This window comes from Bombus fervidus, chromosome 15, assembly GCF_041682495.2.
Source record: "Bombus fervidus isolate BK054 chromosome 15, iyBomFerv1, whole genome shotgun sequence".
NCBI lineage: Eukaryota > Metazoa > Arthropoda > Insecta > Hymenoptera > Apidae > Bombus > Bombus fervidus.
In genome coordinates this window covers 9,159,559-9,177,300 of record NC_091531.1, presented here as the reverse complement: position 1 = coordinate 9,177,300, position 17,742 = coordinate 9,159,559, and the positions used below count along the sequence as shown (strand labels likewise).

The following is a 17,742-nucleotide window of genomic DNA, read 5'->3' as shown; positions in this document are numbered from 1 at the left end:
TCTTTTCCAGTGAATTATATGCACTGTGATCGCGTCTTCTTTCGATTTAGTAGAACGGATATGGAGGAAGAGATAATTTGTGGATTGAGCGAAAGTTTTCTGTGCTTTAAAAGAATTTTAGAGGGACAAGAAGAATAAAATGTAATTTAATGGAAAATACACCAATGTCGTAAATCTCTGAAAAGTCTTATCAAATAATTTTTACTTTGTCTCCCGCTTTGTTTCATAAATTGTTTATTTGAAAATATTTTTAGATCTTACATTGCATTCCTACAAACTTGCACGATTATTTTTTTAAATATTCTAAAATATTCTAAACAAATAAAAATCCTACGTTAAATCATAGAACGATGGAAAATTGTTTCGTACTGTTAGATTAGGTTCGATTCTGTATATGCCCGTTGCGATAAATAAAAGGATTTTATTGTTCGTTAGAACGAATTACAGATACGTAATGAATGTTCCACTTTTTGGGGAAATTGATACAGGAGGTGCGACGAATATTTGAACTCGTTTTTAATTTTTCTGTGTTATCAACGTCCGTTATTGGGGCGATATATCGAGCTATAATGAATCAACGTTTTAATGAAATTCTTTGGAGCTTTGAAAACGTGGAATAATTACTTGGATGACGGTGTTCTTCCTCCTTCTCTGTTAAATTATATACGAAAATGATGTTTAAATATTTGGAGAAACGTAAAGAATATGGATAATGAAAGAAAGTGGGTTTCGAGTTAAACAAAGTTTGAACTGTTAAACAAGCGGTCTTCTAATTTAACTATTTTATACTGCAGTTTTAGACCCGGACGTTAAAAGGTTTAAAACGGGTTTAAACGAAGTTGAAACAGCAATTTTCATTAGCTTACGTATATCCGCCCTTTCCAGCAAATAACTCGAATGAAATATATAACTAAGTCATTTCTCAAGTAAAATATAACGTGATGATTTGAGAGAATAAAAGGAAGAAAGAATGCAGCAGCAAGCATTTATTGTCTTGAAATTTCGTTCAAAACACACATCGACAGGCCCAGATATTATTGAAAGAAGCTACAAAAATAGAAATTAAAAAATTCTGTCAAATTAAAGATCAAAGTTACAAAATATTTCTATCACTTGTAATTCTTAAGAATGTAAAATACAGCGAATGTAAGATGAAACGGATCGAATCGATTTTTGAATCACCACACAATCACAAGATGTTACACGCGTATTTAAAAAATCGAAGAGCTGTTCGCAATCGACGAAAGCAAAGGTTTTCTTCGAATCGTCGAAATACCGAGAAAGAAGCAGCCGCGTGTCAAAGCGTTGGACTATTGCTAAAAGAAACTCAAGTGCAGAGGTAGACAAAAAATTGTGCCAAATTAAAACACGACGCCACGGACCACTAGGTTCCATCGCTGCAACCGAAACACGGCTTCTCGCGCGACCTATATTCCAGCCTGACGTATTCTATCGACGGTAAAAAGGGGGAGGAAAGAAAAAACTCAAGAGAGAGAACCAGGCGAGGCAGTTCCTCCATCGCGAAAAAGGGTCTCCCGTGAATCTGAAAACACGCGCTTTCGAGAGTGACGAATGGTGCAGGAGCCGGGATCATTAGCTAATTGTGAGTTCCACGGACCAAGTGCAGTTCAGAGTTTACCGGTCGAGGCTTGGAGCGCGAGGCAACGCGACAGATCCACAGAACGTGGAAAACAGTATGAGTGACAGCGTCGGATACAGATATATAGGAATTAGGTGGCGTGTCTGAATTCGATCGACGGGCCGACGTATCAAAGATGAACGTGCCAATCATCCTCGTTGAGATGCTCGTGACAATGTTGGGGGCTCGACCCTCTTAACGCGCCCGTCTATCGTTGAGAATCGATCGGGTCGTACGCTTCCGGCTAACTGACCACGTGGTTCACGTTACACGGCGAATATCGTACCGCTCGTTTGCTGCGACAGTGACATACACGCGTATAAAGTAATTCATCATATTCCCCTTGATGTTTCCCTCTAATAACTTCTTATGACGTGACTTTAACAGAGTAATCCATTCGTAATGACCCGGATAATATTCGTATTCTTTGTCAAACCGTATCATCCCTGTTGATAATTCTGCACATTCTTCATCGAACGAATCGTATCATTTCCGCTAAGAAAATATCAGACATCTCTAAAATAATTCATGACTCCTCCCCCTGATCTCTTTCTCTCTTAACCTCTTATCATGTAAATTCGGCAAAACGATCCAGTCACATCCATTTACTGTCGCCGTCCTTCGTCCAACCATCGTTGCTTTTATCCTACGACTCTGTTTTAAAAAATACTCCGAATGAATCAACCTATCGAAGCAGTATCTCCAAGGAAACCAGTGTCGATTACAGATCAAACGGGCCATAGCCTCGCAACGACATGGCAGGGAAACACGCGTCTCTCCAGATCTCGAATCTCATACGTGCAGGTTGATCTAGAGGCCGGAGCTGTTGACTGCCGCTAGTCTCTCGTTGCAGCGGGGCGACTGTAATATCAGAACCCGGGTTCCCGTTGACCAGTTACGCCAGCTACACCGGTGTAATATTCATTTCCTCCAGTAAAAGCCCTTTCAACGGCTCTTTCGGGTTCGGATATCGGAAAAACGAGGCATTTCCGTTGGTAAATGTCACGGAGATAGGCGGACGGCCAGTGGCCACATATTACCAATCAATTTGCCTCTGTCGATACTGAGAGACGACACGATAGAGGAAGATAGCGCGAGACCAGGGAAAGGGGTGGTCACCAGGTCTCCGATTGTACGGTGTCGATGTGTACGTGTATGGAAAAGTGGCCGCTCCATCATATTTAACTCGGATAGCCAATCACCCTTGTCACCTGCCAGGGTGATAGATTATTTTAATCAAGTTATTCCCCGGGCTGAAACCTCGATCATCCACCCCCGCGCGGAGACGCTTCCACGGTCTCGCTACATAAAAATCGAATTAACCTGCCGCGTAAATGGAGCCCTAATCTGGAAATCGTTGGCCGGTAGAGTTTCCAATCGTTTGCCGGAGTTCCGGTAATTTCCAGACTGGACCACCTTCGATAATCTATTTTTTAAGCCCTCTGACGAGCGATTGATTCGTCTGGCGACTCGCTGCCACATGCTCCGCAACCTTCTCCGTGCTTTCCCGCAGTGATTTACGGGCTGCACCAGACTCCACTGTGTTTTAATATGAAGAAAGTTAGACTAGTGGAAGATCGCCGCTGGATCGATAAAATAGATTCCCTGTGCATTCACTGTGGTAGGTTTTTGCGGATTCTGAACAGATTTTGATGGGATCTCGATGGTGTTTGCTAGTTATATTAGCGTATAAGTTTTCTTAAGGGAATTTTTGTACCGAGTGATACAAGTTTCGTGAGAATTCGTAGCCTAGAAATTTCTAATCTTGGAATAAGTGACAATCAAATTCGCAACTATTCAAGTATAATAAAAAATTTCAAATCCCTAGAATTAGTAACCTTCGATTAAAATTACAAGGAGCGTAAAATATTGTCCCTTCCAATTACCTGTTTCAAGACTCGTAGGCATCGTGCTTTACACTGATCAAGAAATCAACGAGTACCCTTTCATTAAACTCTATTCAAAGGGGATCAATTTCCAGGAAAAAAACGATCGTATCACGTGCCGAAAATTAACAAGCAGCTCGTAACATCTTCCAGGAATGTCCTAACCTAACTTCTCGACGCAAAACATTGGGTCGCATGCACCGCCTACGACTTTACGAGCCCTCTGGGTCTGGCAATTACGGGACACTCGGTACATCTGTTCAACGGGGAGCAGTTCGTTTTAAAAACTACGAAACACGCACTGTCAACGCGCGTGTCGTGATCCTCGCTATAAAGAACGAACCGTGGGCAAACAATTATGGGGAAATAAGAGAGGACTAAAGCAGCTCTGTTGTAGGATGAGTTTCCGGAACACCATTTCGTAGAATGAATCTAAAGCGGGGGATAAAGGGTATTCAAGTTTCATTAATCGTATGGTTCCCTTTTATTCGACATTTTGTCTTTACCTTTAGAAAGATAATTTGGTATTGTATTATATATTTAACCACTTTTCACTTTATAAAAATACCTGATCGTCGTTTTAAAAAATGTATTCCTCTCATCATCCTAACCTCAACATCCCTGCCTAGATATGTCTATCCTAATCACCTTACAGCTTGCGAAAGCATCAAACGACGCTTCGGTATCTCTAAAAATTCATCCGAGGCCGAACAATTTTACCCATCCCGATATTCCCTCGTCACAGCTCTCGCAGAACTTAGAACAGACCACGGAACCAGTCCAAAACCTCCATTCCTTGAATCGTCTTGATGCACGCTTACCACCATTCGAGAACTACATTCCCAGTGTTCCGACTGGTGCAATAACCTCGAAGTAATCGCGCTAAGAAAAACGCGTAGACGGAAACATAGAAACACAAAGGCAGGCAAAAGAGAAAAGGAAGAGGTTGGATTACGTTTCGAGAAATCGTGAGGAGATTCCATCCGGCTGGCAGGATTTCGAAACACTCGGACTTATTAAATGCAAAATACCACGGCACGGACAAAACAATGTTTAATCGCCACGTCTTCAACTTGTAATCCTTCGCTACAAGTAGACAACACGACTGTGGAAACGGCATCGATTGCCGGATAATCCGATCTCCCTAAGGAGATTCTCCATTTTTGCAAGGCAGTCGCCAAGCGGGATGTCCGAAATATTCCGAGAATGTTCCAATGGGATTATCTTTGTTCTTACTATTGATTTTGGTTATTCTGTCTTTCAACGTTCGTGAGAATCCTGTTTATGCCCAATAATTCTGTATAATTGTCTGAAATTTGTTACAATTACATTACGGATTTTTATACATTTGTGGGAAACTTGTTACGAGTACCATTTGTAACCATTTGCGAAAATGTGTAGACCGCATATACCATGCACATGCATAAATATAGATGGAAGTGCAGTTAAGGTTGAAAAGTGAGGTTAGGTTCAATTATATCCATAAACTTCTTTCTTCTTTACCCAGTTTCTATTGCGTGTGATGATATAGAGTTGAAAGAGCTGATTTAAGAGATTGGCTTCTTCCAGTAAGATACGAGAAAACAGACGTTTAACATAGAAACTGCAGAGTGAGGTTAGGTTAGTTCGATGTCGATAGAAACATGGTAATCGTGTCATATTTTGCGAATTTCTCATTCTTCTAGAGACTCATTGACCATGACCAGCCTGAAAATTCGCTGCAATTGTTTAAATGTACTAGGCGATGCGTCTCGCCCAGAAGGAGGAGGAAGGTTTGGTTCTCGCGTTCAGCGAACCGTGCCGCGCTTTCCACGGCCATTATCGTCATTGCTTTATAACGTCGCTGCTCTTACGACGTGTATTTTCTTGAGAGCATCTCCGCGGCTATCCCTCCCTTCCGATGTCGCTAGGTTTTTATGCCTTTTTTCGAGTCGTTTCTTTCGACGTTCGAACTGTCTTCGAGGTGGAGATTGAGTGAATGGCACTTTTTCGGGCAAGGCTGATTTTTCGATGATTGAACTGGTTTTTGTAGAAGGTTGAGATATAGGAAAGGTTTTTCGAGGTTAAATGGAAATTGTGTTTTTCTGAAATCTGAATTTCATAGGGCGGTATATACTATATATAGAACTAGCTATTAATCTTCTTGGGGTTATGAATAATATTTTAGGTTAGTCCTTAAACGTTAAGCAAAATCGACGCGGAAGTACGAAGAAAGAAATTGCCAGAATTATTGAAAGAAAATTAATGTAGCATGGTAGGTGTATCAATGAATCATAAAAATAATTGGAACCTAATAAACGTTTCCCAATTCCTACACGATTGTTCCACGACCTTTGCATTATTTCTTCCGCATTCCTTCGATCATTGTTATTCAATAACCTACCAGAAATCACCATACAAATAGTCTTGAACAGAATTTGCTTTTAATATAATCAAAGAAAATTTCCTAAACGTGAAAACAAACGCAGCGTGATAATCAAAATCGAATAAACAGTTCCTAATCCTGTAGCAACCGATCAATCCACGCCATAACAATCCCCCGAAACAACCTTCTGTTTCACCCCTAATCTCTTTCAACTTCAACCCACGAATAAAGATCCCTCCCCATCGCACGACAGTTCCCTCCTAAAAGAAAGCACATAAAAGAAATAGGAGGAAACGATAGTCTGCAGAGGTAACTAACCTAACCAACCCTGTAAAACTACCGCTGCCGCGCGCGATAGTCCTCGTGGTAGTGGTGAAAGTCGCGAGAAGGCAAGCAGACACGGCCACGATATAATTAGCAGAAATTAGAGTTAGGTCAGAAAGCAAAGTTATCGAGGTGAGTTTCGACGCTGCTCCCGCTTTTCCCCCGTTCTGATATAATTACTAATTAATTACCGTTCCGCTGGTCCTTTCGGCGGCAGCCAGCTTAAAAGGATACCGCGAGGTAAGGATAATTCCTCGTACTGTCGACGAGGAGAGGAGGATGTAACGACTTCCGTTTTAATAATTTTCGTTTCGTGACTCCTAATGATGGCTATGGCGTGGATCTCTCTTATTTATCCAATTGATATTTATGTAATATGAAAAAATATATGGACACTTGCTTGTTCCTTGCAACACGTGTTTTAAGTAAAAGATTTACGAGATATTGAATTACTGTGATTTTATTTTTTAAATTATCGTAGCTACGTATAGCGAGACACAATGGTCTTCTTATAGTTGGTTTATCGTAGAAATAGGAAAAGAAATATTTTCTTACCGTATACATTATTTTATATTATTGAATTATTCCTGCATATGAAAGGTACATGCAATTATGTATTACATGCAGATATTCAGAATAATTATTATTCTTGCTTTTTCTATGGCAGCACATTAATAATGGCAATTAATTGATTAACCGCGAATGGCTGGAAGAGATTCATTTTACAGTATTTAAATTTTTACCTCATTACTTAGAAATGCAAACGGTATAACACGCAATAAAAAAATTGGATGGTGTAGAATATTTCGTTGCATTAACTCTTTGTTCCACAGTATTCCGTATTAATTCTCCGTATAATAGCCCGTGAACGAACAATCGACTTCATTACGTTTGGATATTGCGTTTTATTGTTGATAAACGCACCGCAAAATATTATATTGTAATGAAATTCGAAGTTACAGATTGAACGTCGTCCATTCTCGAGGATTTGAAAATATCATTTGAGGATCACAGGAGAAAAATATCATATATGCATACTTTTTGCTGATCTTAATGTCATTTCATGATTGCTGCGTTAATTCTTATTGATACACTTACTTTTCGTAGGAGTTGTACACATGAAGATTTTTCCCTCAAACGTTAAAAGTGTTTTCTTGCGTTGAGATGTAAAACGATATTAAAAATTCAAGGATCGAAACTTGACAAAACAAAGTTTCTCATACATGCTCGTAACATACTAGAACAACCAGACAACGCTTATTTTTCAAATAAGAAAAATTAATGCGATTCATTCGTTTATAAATATCCTAAACAGGAAGCTAAACAGGAATTTCTTTCACTGACCAGTTTTGCGTATTATCTGAATTTTATACATTTTCACATGTTTCAGTTTCTCACAAATGCATAAAAATCGACAGTTGTGATGACAGTAATAACCCAATGACCTAACTGATCTTGTATACCACGCACAAACGAAAACTGGCCAACAAAAACCAAGAAACAGAAGCAGCCAAACCCAACAATATTTAACCACCTTCCGAATCTCTCTCACAGAAGAGCCTATCACTCTATAACAGTCTGTCCTTTTCATCTCTTCTTCTATCTCTTCCTACTATCCTCCTGTTTGCATATTCTCGAGGCCAGATTATATCCCGCGCTTTTATTTATCGACTGTCGGCCATATGAAAAAAATGTAAAACTCCGTCGACCAGGTGTGTATATTTCGGCATGTGTGTGTTGCAGGTTGCGAGTTTCCGGCGCAGTGGAACGGCCATTGGTTTCAATCGGGGATCGAGGGGCTGGTGACTGTGAACGGGTCCATGATGACCAGCAAGGGCCGCTGCATCGAGACCAAAGACGACAAGTTCCTCATTCAGGACACGTGAGTCTCTCTCTCGTTTGAATTGCAAGTGAGATATAGTCTGCCTCGTGTGTGTGTGTGTGTGTGTGTACGCGCGTGTACGAACGTTTGGCTAGGTATCGACAGGCGGCCGTCGATATGAAGCGATGCACGGATCGTATTTCGCGTCCCTTTATCCGCGTCAGCCCCCGACACCACCCCCGACCCTCTGCCACCGAGCTTTTATTAATTAACTGCACCCTTCGTTGGCCGGACCCTCCGACAAAGCGCTCCAGGCGACGTGCCAACCGACAGCACGGTATAAAACGTTTCTCCGGCGAAATTCCGCGGCGGAAGGGTTCCAGGTTAAGTGGGAGGGGATGATCCAAGGACTCGTGTGTATCACGATATTATGATGGATGTTAATATTTTCCTGTCAGGGAACGAGTGGTATCTCTGGGGAGTTTTATTAGGAGCTCAGGTTGGATGAGATTTGAAAATGTTTGAGAATGTATTGTATCTTTACGCGAAATTCTTTTAATATTTTACCGTCAGGGAGCGGGTAATTTGGGTTTACCGGAGGTTTATTAAGAGCTGAAGAGGGTTGAATGAAGTTTGGAGACGTTTGACGGAACATCTTTATTTCATAGTGATATTTTACCGTCAAGGAACGAGAACCATCTTCGAAGTTTTCCATTTCGAGACAACATTTTTAATTGACTTATCGGATAGAAATTTTGTAGACGATTGTAACTCGAAGAACTTGAAATTCTTTATATGTGTTTAAAGATGTTTGAAGAAGCGACGGTATAATTTTTGTGGAATTATCTTTGTCATTTTGCAATTTGTCGCATGCTTTGTAAATCGAAATCCCTATTAGTAGCACAAAAAAGACTTACACAAAATTGTTCCACATATCGCGTCACGTTACTATACGGAAAAATCCAGTGGATTTGATTGAAAAATATCTGGTTGCGAAATGCAGAGAAGTGAGTGGGTTCCACGGTTCGACTATCGATTCCACATACACCAATCCCGAAATCCAAGCACTCGTTATCCGCAACTTACGCCACGACCAGGATCCAATTTCGCGGAGAGAGCGTTCGCTGTCGTACGAGCAGACAGTATCTACGCGCGTCGCCGCTTTCTGTCCTCGCCGGTATCGCGTTGAAGCTCAGGGCGCGCTTCGTTCAACGTCGCCTTTAAGCCGCGACGATCACCGATAAGCTGCTACCGCCAGGGAAAGAGTGCCTCCTCCTCGCATAGAAATTTCTTTTTCTTCCGGGCCAGAGACGAGAATTTCCGCTTCAGACATTAGAAAACCTCACTCGATACCAGAGAATTCCGAGAAATTTTTAAGAACGTGTAAGAGGAACGTATACAGAAAATTCTAGAGAATTTTTCCCAGCGATCGCTATTTCAGAGCGTGGAAAGTTAAAAAGGCGTAATTCAAAGAAAAGGGTTCGTAAAATAGGAAGATGTTATAAATTCAGGATTTTTTGGCTTTCCTGACATTTACATTGCAGTGGAATCTAAAAAGTAAGAGCATTTTTAGTTGTTATGTTTCTATTATATAATTCCATCGATGAAGGGAGGAAATTAGTTAAGAGCAACATTTTTTAATAACGTTTATAATTAGAATTTGAAAAAATGTAGCGAATTTAATTAGCTTCCGTAATTTCAAGAAGACAAATATCACGGAATACAAAATATTTTACGAATGCAATTAAAAATTGATTACGAACAATAGTTCTTCAAAATTAATCGAAAGAACAAATTATTCGAAGATTGTCATTTATATAATTTCACGTTCACAATAATTGATCCCATCGTCAGTGCCTATAAAAATCAGCCCCTTGGGCACCAAACGATACGTCTTCGACATTTCGTCATTTTATTCCGCCATTAGTATTACGCGTCATTTCGTTTGATATTAAATATATTTTCATTTTCCTGGCCGTTTAAATTTCAAGTTGGCGGAAACGCGGTTTGCGGTCGCGGTTCGAGGCGGACCCGAATGAAATATTCCGAAATTGTTTATCAGAATTTCGTTTATTTGCTCTCTTAGCGCGTGAAACCCTGGAAGGCTGCGGGACGATGAAACTCCGGGGCAAAGTAGTATAATCAACGATAAGACGCGACCCAAGATGAGGATCCTTTATTCCGTTTCGTTTTATCTTTTCCCTCTCTCTGTGAGATTCTTATATTCCTGAGTGACCTTAATATCCGCGCCGAAGAAGAATGAGGGGAAAGAGAAGGTTAGCGAGATCATTTCGTGCACTTTGCGAAAATTCTATTTGGCCGGGTATCGTTGCTCGCCGTCCCGGAATAGATGGCGCCGTACGACGAAGGATCAGCCATCGTCGGGACCCCGGGAGTTTAACGCTGTCCGCGCCTACTGCGAGGAGGTTATGCAGAGAAAGGAGCGGGCAGAGAGGGACCGGAAGAGAAGAGCCGATCCCAGTAGATCATCGCATCAACGTCGCAGGGGCTCCGTACGACGCAGGGGCGCGGCGCCGCCGTCGCTGCCCCGGGTGCGACAGATTAGGGGACGTGGCGCTAGGAGGAGTGGTTCCCCCTAGCTTCCCAACTCAAACCGGGATGCCTCCCTAGACAACTACAACGGCAGGGAGATAGACGACGAGGCTGCACTCGGTAGTGATTCGCAAGAGACCCCGGGTGCACCTCCGAACGTCGGGATGACCACCGTGGGGTTTTAGTCGGTAGGAGTCCGACACTACACGGTCGTTGCTACGCAGCGCCGAGTGTCCATGAGGATTTCCCCACGATAAAAAAAAAAAAAAAAAAAAAAAAAAAAAAAAAAAAAAAAAAAAAAAAAAAAGCCATCGTCGGGAACCGCGAAAATCCAGCAAAATGGCGGTTCTTCTGAAATTCCTCAGGATCTTAATTCCCTTGTCGTTCTTTCGTCCTCTTCTCCGTAGTTCTCTCTCCTTTTTTTTTGCCTATCTTATTCCTCGATTTTACGGCGTCTTGGTGTTCGAAGTTTTAGCTTTCTTATGTTCAAGTAGGTCACTGTTTTACAGGTCTTTCTATTACACCCTCTTTCCACTTGAGAAATTTTGATCTGGATTTTGAATTTTTCGTAAAATTTGAGACACAGAAAACGCACGCCATTGCATGTATAATATAAAATGTGAGATATGTAGAAAATTGTATAAGTATAGAATATAGAATATTATCATTTTTCATAATTTATCACGTTAAATAATTTTCTCTCTGTTATTCGCAAAAATTATTTCAAGAAGACTGTTACACGTTCGAAGAGAAAAGAACAGATTTTTCTGTAAACCAAGGAATCACGTTACCGCTACGATAACGCTCAAGCGGGGGAAATTAACCTAAATACTACGAAATGTAAATCCCAGTGTTAGGAAAGCTTTGGGGGAAAATCATAAACGGCCGTTGCGAGTTGAAAACGTCGAGAAAGCAAAGCGGGAAAAACTTTCGCGTGGATTACAACAGAGAACGCGTGTACAGCGTTGGGGCGCTTAATTTTTGGCGTTTCGTCGAGCGTCGACCGTGTAAAACGCACGAAAAGCGTGGCGGAAGGTCAGCGGGTTGCACCGGAAGCGTCAGTCTCTCCGGTTCGATACTCGAGGCTCGATTTTACCCAGTTCCCCTTTGTACTTTTTCTTTCCATCGACGAATCGAACGAAAGTTTGTTGGAAATTACTTTGTCTAATTTATTTCCTGTTTTTTAACGAGCGATCGAAATAAAATTGATATTTTAAATGCAATGGAAATATTGTAAATTATTAGGATTTACCGAGCTGTCATAGTCTTTTAGATTCCTAAACTAACGTGATTTTAAGAACTGCAAAACGATTGGTGACAGTACTCTTAATAAGAGTAATTAGCAAATGTTTAGAAAGATGAGAAATAGAGAAATTGAACATTTCGTTCAAATCCAGAAAACTGATATGTTAAAACTGTAAAACAATGTTTCATGCACCTTCATAGCTAATTTTACGTAATTCCGTTCATGCTAATATTGCATCCATTATAAGTATCTTTTCTTTTTTTTTCTTCTTTTCCATTAAAAACATTTAGCTTCATAGTGAAGTGAAGTAGAATGATAAAATGCTGACGTACCGTTAATTTAAGAATATATTAAATAATCGTCAGTTTCAAATTTACACCAGAGGAAACGTAAGTAGTTTATATTAGTATCTTACATCTGGTAAAGGGACGAGCAGTAGAAATGGGCGTTTAGAGTCAGACAGGCGTTCAAGTAGAAATATCGATCGATGCACTCGTATATTTAATGGCGTTGAGAAAATACGTCTTCGGTGTAACAGTATAAATTTACTACAATGCGACAAATTCACTTTCCAGTTACTTTTCTCGCCATAAAATTCATTTATCGCGTGTATTAAATTTCTAAAGGAAAATTAGGCTTTCGTGTGAAAATTGAGAAAGTTTGGTAAACGAAAAATTAGCAAATCGTTAGTATTTCCGAGGCTCTGAGCTAGGAAATTTAGGGAACTAGAAAATTAGGAAATCGAGGATCTGGAATATTCGGATTAGGAATTCTGATAATTGGAAAATTAGAACGTGGGATAATCGCTATTACAAGGGAATTGGACAGCGGGAGAAATTGCATTATTAGATAATTCAATAATAATTAAAGAAATCAAATGTAACAGGAAATTAAAGTATTTGGAAATTTGAAAAGCACCAAAGAACATTATTCAACTAGTTGAAACTTTGCAAGTCGAGGAACTCGATTATTTAATATTAGGCGAATTAAAAGACTGGAATAACGAACACGAAGAAAGTAGCCTGTTTAAGAATCTGAAAATCCAGAGATCGAAATACTAAAAAGTGTCTAGAAATTTTTCCGTGAAAAAGACTTTGAACGTTTGTATGATCGAAACCTGAAACACGTGTAGTTTGATACTCGAACATTGAAAATTCATAAATACAAAAATGAACGAGATCCAAAAAGTAGAAAGATCTCCTATATTAACAAAGCAGAAAATTGCATCTGGTAAATTGTCTCGAATATACAACTACCTCGTCCAATGATTCAAAATGCACAGTTTCTTCTCAAAAGTGCACCACGCATTCGCGATTACCCGAGTGTTAAACATTCTCAACCGAACGTTCCGATATCAATTTCAAACTTAGATCACCGCGACCCACGCCACGATGTCTAACCTCGAGAATGAAACTCGATGAAACGTGCGACTCGACAATCCCCGTGAAACCGTGCCATAACTCAACGAACCAGCATGCTGTCCCCTTATTGACACGCAAAACGTTCGAGGAAAGTTGAGAACCACTGACACGGGGACAAAACGAGCGTCGCGGCTTGAAAGAGCCGGAGAATGTTGCAGGCAGGCGGACAAGATAGCCTTGGTAACCGGGCGAAGTTGAGAGTTAAGTTTTAATTAATGTAATGGAGAGTAGCGCGTGATTAGCCTTCCAATCAGTGAGCTCCTCTTTTCGAGAACGTGGCCTGGCGAGAAAGCAAAAAAAGAGAAAGCAAGAGGAAAGAAAAAAAGATGAGAAGCGACGAAGAAGAAGAAGAAGACGAAGGGATTGGAGAAAGGAGGGTCGAAGGGATGTCCTTTCGCGTGGCGAAATCTGAGCACGGTGGAGCTGGTAAATGGGCCAATCGACGGCATTACCATTAAGATTCTTTGATTCGAGCGGCAAAAAGTGATGAGAAGAGGTCAGCCAAACGAACTTACGGATCACTGGGGTTACTTCAACGTTTGGCTACTCCCTTGGGACGTTCTAATTGATTTGTTAATGCGCTTTTTAGCTCTCCTGATCTTCTTATGCTGTCTCGTGTTTACATATGTTTGAATGCCTTATATAGTTTTTTGACGACTGCTTTGCGGGCGGGAAATTTTTCTGTGAAATGGACCGTAGGGATGAATCGAGTAGGGTGAAATTCTACTTGGGGTTGATATTAGTGGGGGACAGAGCAATTGAACGTTTGTTCGACACGTATTCTTGACAAATTCTAAGATAGGGGCAAATCTAGTATTTGTATTTAAGCTTAGAAGAGATAAAGCGATTCACGTAGTTACTAAGTACTCGAATTTCTTAAGTTTCTTTGTTCAAATTGAATTTGTAGAGGGAATTAACGAAGTTGAATTCTTATTTGGGATAAAGTAGCCCATTCTGTAGACGACAGTACCTACTTATTAGTGCATTTAATATAGCGTTGAATGTATAAATTTTATATGTAAAGTTTAATATACATGTTGGGAATTTCGGATCTTAATAGCCGAGATAATGGTATACGAACGCTAAATTTACACTTGGAATTTATATTAGAATAGTTATGTATTTATTTGATAAACGATTCCAAAGATATTCATCGATACACACTCGCACGCGTCTCAGCACTTTCTACCATACCCGACTGGTAACCGACTTTACATTCGTTTATTTTTGAGACGCCGCGCACACACATGCTTCTACACACTGAAATTAACACATACAAGTAGTACTATTACGCATCTAACCTAATCTAGCACGTAAAATTATACATATCTCAATAATACAATATAGTGCATCTAATAAACCATTAGTGCATTTAATTTGAAACAATCAAATCACGACGAAACAATCACGAAAATAAGATAAAGTTCTTTACAATTTTGCACATTCAAATGTTTTAAGTTTGTCCGGTAGTTTAGGTTTCATCAAAACACTTGAAAATGGCACGATAAAAGCCTCGAAATAAAATTCTTCCGCCACATTTTCAATGATACGGCAGAGCTATCAATAAATATAAATATACGATAAACCCTAAACGAGGTAGATCAAAGTACTTTGTTCTTTAGTTTGAGCAAACCAGTTATTCCCCTAATAATATTTTCTTTATTATATCAGCAAATATCAGGTTACGGGAAATGGCTGAGCTGGTTTAATTCGCGATCGTCATTTTCACGGACCGAACGGTAAACATTTAAAGAGGCAATGGCAGAACGGCGACTTCGAGGGTCCATTAATCCAATCAGAACGTTAATGATAATAATCTCGTTATTTCTAATGCGGCGCAGCGTGAGCACCGCTGATACGGAATAATTGAGAAATAGAGGGCTATTTGCCAATTATCCACCCACCCAGGAAAAATCTTGTCTCAATGACTTGATGACGCTATACCGTGCAATGTAAAAACCAATTGCCGTGATTTAACAAATTCAAATTATTTCGACTGCGGGTGGTCGCCCCTGTAATTGCACAATTGAACGTCTCAGTATTTTTATCTTTTATAGGCTGTTCAACCTTTTGTAGACTATAACTAGTTCTATAGTAAACGAAACTCTACCGATTAGTAATATCAAGCAACGTTACAATACGATCAGAAAGTTGAAAAAATACGAAGATTGTAACAGACACTGGATCGTGAACGTAACCGTAACGATCTACGTATACAACAATCGCTATTTTATCCATTTTATTTCTTAATTGTATTATCGTGGACAAGAGGCCTAAAAATATCGGGTAAACCATAAACATTGTCGTCGGTCCTTTAGCCGAAGAGTTTCGTGGAAAAAAAAGGGCCTACGTGAGTCTGGCTGCTGGTCTGGTGACACTAAGACAAAGGGACAAAAGGGACGCTAAGGCAGAGAGACAAATTCACGGTCAGTGTCAGTGGAGAAGTCAGAGAGTGTGGATCGAGAAGTTAGAGAGTGCGAGTTGCGTTGTCGAGAGAGTGTGGTGCGCGTGAGAAAAAATACGAAGATTGTAACAGACACTGGATCGTGAACGTAACCGTAACGATTTACGTATACAACAATCGCTATTTAATAATCCATTTTATTTCTTAATTGTATTATCGTGGACAAGAGGCCTAAAAATATCGGGTAAACCATAAACATTGTCGTCGGTCCTTTAGCTGAAGAGTTTCGTGGAAAAAAAGGGCTTACGTGAGTCTGGTTACTGGTCTGGTGACACTAAGACAAAGGGACAAAAGGGACGCTAAGGCAGAGAGACAAATTCACAGTCAGTGTCAGTGGAGAAGTCAGAGAGTGTGGATCGAGAAGTTGGAGAGTGCGAGTTGCGTTGTCGAGAGAGTGTGGTGCGCGTGAGATAGAGGGAGAGGTTGGATCCGTTGTGACGAGAGTTGCAAATTAATTAATGAGTTGTCTAAAGTATAGTACGTTATTGCGATTAGTTCACGTTAAATAACCATCGTTTCCTGTCTAATCCACATTTGTATGAATCCACATATTCTTAAATAAACCATCATTTATTATTAGTAGTATTCCCGATACTACATAATTTTCTTCGAACAACGGTTTATTGATATTAACAATTTGCACGACGATAGGAAAAAATTACTCTGGAAATTCATAGTAGATTATCGTTCATGACGTAAATAAAATACTAGAAAATAATTTCTAACAAAAAATCAGTGTACCGTGGAGAAATAAATCACGACGCGTGCTTTTTGCAGAGTTTGAAGTACGAGAAAAATAACGATCGTGAACGTGAACGTCGGTCATATATTTTCCAACGATTTGACAAATAACGATAAATGACGATAATAATAAAATTTCACGGTGAGAAGGATGTCGTTCGGCAACATCGACTCGATATCAGATTTTAATACGACGAAACTTCCTGGGAACTCGACGATTTGTTAGCTCGACTCGATAATTGATTGCGCCCGGGAGTTAATCAGAGTTCGAGTGGACTTCCGGGACGCGGAATCGAATCGGTGGAAAACGTTTAGAAAATTCGGGATTGCCTCCTCCCCTTTCGGTGGCCGGCCAATTTTGCCCTTTAATTTTAATCACCAAGAAGTTTCTCGTTTCTCACTGAACGAACCGCAAGTGCTAGTTGGCACAAGTAAAAGGATTTCCGTTCTCTTTTCCAGCGAAAATAAGGTTAAAATTTGTGTGCAGCACATATCAGGCCATTGGACGAGTAATATCGCGTTCGCGTATGTAACTCAAAAACATTTGAAAATTTGAAACTTGTATCGTGATCATAGATTTATCAGCTGATAATCGAATACGTTCGAAATTCGATCGGAGGGAGAAGAATCATTTGCGTTATAGAAAAAGTTTTACCAATTACGACTCTATTTTTGGTTTACGGTTTACGATAATTACATTTGTCATAATTCTTGTGGATTTGAATTTTTAAAAATTGACAAACAATCGCATACGTTCTTACCTCGATTAAATTTGGAAAATTCGTCAAAATTCACAACGGCAGTAATATAAAACTCCACTATCGCTATTAACAACGAAATTGCTAAATGATATCTAAAAATTGTATAAGAATGATGAAATGTGCAAAATTCATAACACTTCACGGTAGCAACAACATTCGATTCTGTTGCTTGTTATTAATAAAAAAAAGAAACTAGCAACAGGTATTCATAATATTCAGTAGAAGTTTGAATATTCTAAATCTTAGAAGCAGAGGTTACTCTACACAGTCTATCGTTGGTTTGGTCGAAGTAGGCATTAAAATCAGTTGCCAGCACTCGAGGTTCGATTCATCTCGAACGCAGTCTCAAAAGCTCTGGCCACGATCCGATAGATGCTCTGTTCCGTAGGTGGATATCGATTATCTCGTGGCGTCGTTAACGAGGCGTCGCGATGCTCAGGTACCGAGATTACGTTACACTTAGCAGAGCCAGTGTCGTCTAATAGAATGGCCGACGAGGACGTGATTCCTGGCTCGATGA

At 40.0% G+C, this 17,742-nt stretch overlaps 1 protein-coding gene across 5 annotated transcripts in view; it reads left to right on the top strand.

Moving 5' to 3' along the window:
* LOC139995122 (uncharacterized) overlaps positions 1-17,742 on the top strand; it is a 325,767-nt gene that overhangs the window by 227,975 nt on the left and 80,050 nt on the right. For all 5 annotated transcript variants that reach the window (XM_072018308.1, XM_072018309.1, XM_072018311.1 and 2 more), the window contains one exon: positions 7,958-8,096. In XM_072018308.1, coding sequence (XP_071874409.1) covers positions 7,958-8,096 — 139 coding nt within the window. The remainder of the gene's footprint in view (positions 1-7,957; positions 8,097-17,742) is intronic.